The sequence below is a fragment of the Alligator sinensis genome, unplaced genomic scaffold (assembly GCF_000455745.1).
Source record: "Alligator sinensis unplaced genomic scaffold, ASM45574v1 scaffold1032_1, whole genome shotgun sequence".
NCBI lineage: Eukaryota > Metazoa > Chordata > Crocodylia > Alligatoridae > Alligator > Alligator sinensis.
This window is the reverse complement of record NW_005842450.1, coordinates 636,029-639,495: the sequence shown is the minus strand read 5'-3', so window position 1 is coordinate 639,495 and position 3,467 is coordinate 636,029. Positions and strand designations below refer to the sequence as shown.

Genomic DNA, 3,467 nt, shown 5'->3' with positions numbered 1-3,467 from the left:
TCCTCGTGAGAACAGCCTCTCTCGTTCTCAGGCACAGGGGTCTGTGGCAAGTTTAGTAGGAGAGAGCAGTATTGTTTCAGGGCGTAAAGATGGTAGTGCTCCCACAGAGTTGAACTGTAATCCTGCTGGCAAGGAAACTTTGCCTTTGCAATCTTTTCTTACTCCAGAATCATCACCAGAAGGTAAAGAACAACAAGAGCCAGACACTGAAGCTAGATTTAATGGCTCTGACCTATCTACAGGAGATGGTGCCACTAATTGTGAGAACTCAAAAATGAATGCAATTGGAATGGAGAACATGGGCCCAGGGTTAAGCGTTTTCACACACCAACCAGCAGAGAGATTGAATGAAAGTGAAATACAGAATGGAGGAGAGCAGCGCAGGGGGTCTCTGGTGAAACCCTCTTCACATGATGGTCTACCATCTCAGGAGGGAATAGATATCTCTGAAGGACTTCCTCAGCTGCGGGAGAAGCCTCCTGGAGCAGACACGGAAAATGCCTGTCAGCAGATGAGAGAGATTCAGGAGCTGAAGACAAATGGAGATGACGAAACCCAAAGCATGCACAGTGAAACCACAGAAACTGCTTCAGATTTTGAAGCTGACCTAACGGATGAGAATGCAGAGATGGAGATGTGCTTCAAGAGCATCAACCAGGAGGAAGCTACAGGAAAAGACTCCTCCAAGCAGAGCCAGGCTGGGAGATTCAACAGGATTGGATCTGAATCCACCGTGAAAACTGACGGTCTTTCATATGTGGTGGATTTGCCTTCAGTAACAGTGGTGAGTAATGCGTCTCAGCCTCAGAGGTGGGTGCCACATACGCCTCTAACCCAAACACCTGAGATCCAGAAAAAGCTGCCCACTCCCACCAGGCCCATGTCCTCTGTTGAAGCCAACAACCCTCTGGTTATGCAGCTGCTCAAGGGGAATCTTTCTTTGGAGAAAGTTCTCCCAGTATCGCATGCCAGCATCCAGATAGAAATTACAGAACCACGTCTGGACAGGTCTTTGGAAAACCATTCCTTGCAAATGAAGAGGAGTAGCGGTAGCTACTTTGACCAAGATTCTTCGCAAGATGTGGAAATAAATGCAGGTGCCCTAAGTAGAAGTGGTGATTTCTACTCTCGGAGATCTCTGGGAGATCCCCAGAAAAAGCAAGGCAACTCTGGGACAGCATTGCCCAGAACAGAAGCTATAGAGACCCCGCCTGACGTTCCAGAAACGCATCCCAAAGTCGGTCTAAACTTAAACTCTCAAGACCACCTGGGAAGCCATGTGCGTGGCTCACAGAAGCCTGAAGAGTTGGGCCCCAGAGAAAGAAAAGCCTCCTCTTGTAGCTTTGAAAATCAGAAAGAGTTGCCTCAGGTCCATAGTGTCCCACAGCACAATCCATTAACAAGTGTTGTCACAAACAAAAGTCCGGAAAAGCTAAATCCACCCGCGGCACTTAGATTTTTATCTCCAAATGTAACCTCTCTTGGTCCAAATCAGAATGGTGGAACCTCTGTCAATAAACATTATGCTGGTGTCCAAGGCAAAAAGCTTTTTGGTTCTGGCTTCCCCTGCAACAGCCCTTCTAGGCTACATCCTAGAGCTTTGGAGCATGTTCCAGCCCTGGGAACTTTGTCTCCCAGCAAGCAGATGCCACCGAATAAGAGCTGTGCCCCTGGAGCAGGAGTACTGACTGCTAGGGAGGAATGGCCTTCGAAACAACCGGCCAGTACCCTGGGAGGAATAAAAAATGAGAACATCCTGGCCTGTGGGGACCCAGCCAAGAGTAACATGGAGAACAGGAAGGATGCTGCCCCAAATCCTGTGGAACTGATGGAGCATTTGCAAAGCGTTCCCCTGGTCATGGACTTGCCGTTTTTCAAGTTACCGAGAGAGCCAGGAAAAGGGCTCAATCAGCCTTTAGAGCCTTCTTCCATCCCCTCTCAGCTTAATATCAAACAGGCATTTTATGGGAAGCTTTCTAAGTTTCAGCTTAATTCCACCAGCTTTAATTTTTCATCCAACACTCCAGCTTTTCCCAGGGGCCTCGCTGGAAGCATGATGCAGCTAACCCACAAAGCGAACTTTGCTGCAAATCATAATGCGTCTCTCTCTGTGCAGATGTTTGCTGATAGCAGCAGTGTGGAAGAAATATCGCTCAAGTGTTCCTGCAGCCTTAAAGCCATGATTATGTGTAAAGGATGCGGGGCATTTTGTCATGATGACTGTATAGGACCCTCTAAGCTTTGTGTATTGTGCCTTGTGGTGAGATAATAAATTATGGCCATGGGAAAAATTGTATATTTAGTGTGTGTATTTTGATAATGACTGATCCTCAAACCTGTATACAGATATGATTCTGTTTATAATAGAGACAATATTACACTCTTAAGTTTTGGTGAGAAAGTTGATTTGCCTTCCCACTCAAATCGACGGTGCAAAACCTTTTCTTGCTCACAGTTACACTCCGATCTGCTTAATGCCATCATGGAAATGTTGATTGTGCTCTGGTACATGTGCTGAGGCTAATCCCTGACTGAGAGGCAGCCTGCTGGGCGAATCTATGGACCTCTTAGAGGAGACCGTTATATCCAAAGGAACTGAAGCAGGGTGTGTTTCCATTTTAAGGGCTGAGCTAGGTTAGGCCCTGTTCTGCCTTAGCAGAGCAGAATCCAGTCTTCCACTCTCCCCTTCTGCCATCTCCACTCCCTGTGTGTGGAAAAAGTACTACTGTACAATCGATGTAGACGTGAAGCTTCTCTGCAGATGGTGGTTCTCCACGCTTCTTTGAATGCTACAGCAGAACAAAGTGACCTGGAAAACGCTGCAGGTGGCTAATGAGTCCCGTATGGGTGACCACGTGTTGAACGGAGCCACGTGTAGGGAATGCAGGAAGCCAAACATGCTAGCTGCCAGCCTCGGTGTCTTCTGGACTGAAGGAAGATGCGTGGCTTCCCGAACTGTTGGACCAGTTGACGTGGCCGCTTCTCCTGGCAAATACCGCTACAAACTAGTATAAAAGGTCAAGGGTTCCTGAGAGTTCATTTGTGTGGCCAGTAATCTCTCCGTATTAAAGCCCTACAATAAGGATTTTACCGTGACAGCATCTGACCACTCGCAAGTGTCTAGCTGTGCATCTGTGTGTGATGGTCATCTCACATTCAAAGCAGTGTTTCCCTTTTTTCTTTTTTATACTTTTAACTTTTAATTCTTGGATGTATAAAGTGGATTATTTGGCTCCTGTAAGTATACTCTCTGCATTTGTTTGATCATGTAATTATATGTTGTACACAGTACTGGCCAATTCTGTAAATGGATGTAATGTACATAGAACATAATGGGGTTTTCTGGGGGTTTCTTTTTCTTTATCTTTTTTTGGATTTCTTTTTGTTCCGTTTTTTATTTCTTTTTGTTTCTTTTTTCGGGCTCTTCAGCAGTATTGCATTAAAGTGGTGTTAGTTATTAATCTGCA

General features: G+C 46.0%; 1 protein-coding gene across 1 annotated transcript in view; it reads left to right on the top strand.

The window, feature by feature from the left end:
* Positions 1–3,467, top strand: part of ASXL1 (ASXL transcriptional regulator 1) — a 20,966-nt gene extending 17,499 nt beyond the window's left edge. The window contains 1 exon segment of the mRNA XM_025212174.1: positions 1–3,467. This exon segment is cut by the window's left edge and continues 5 nt beyond it. Within this exon segment, the coding sequence (XP_025067959.1) occupies positions 1–2,269 (2,269 nt within the window). The 3' untranslated portion in view covers positions 2,270–3,467.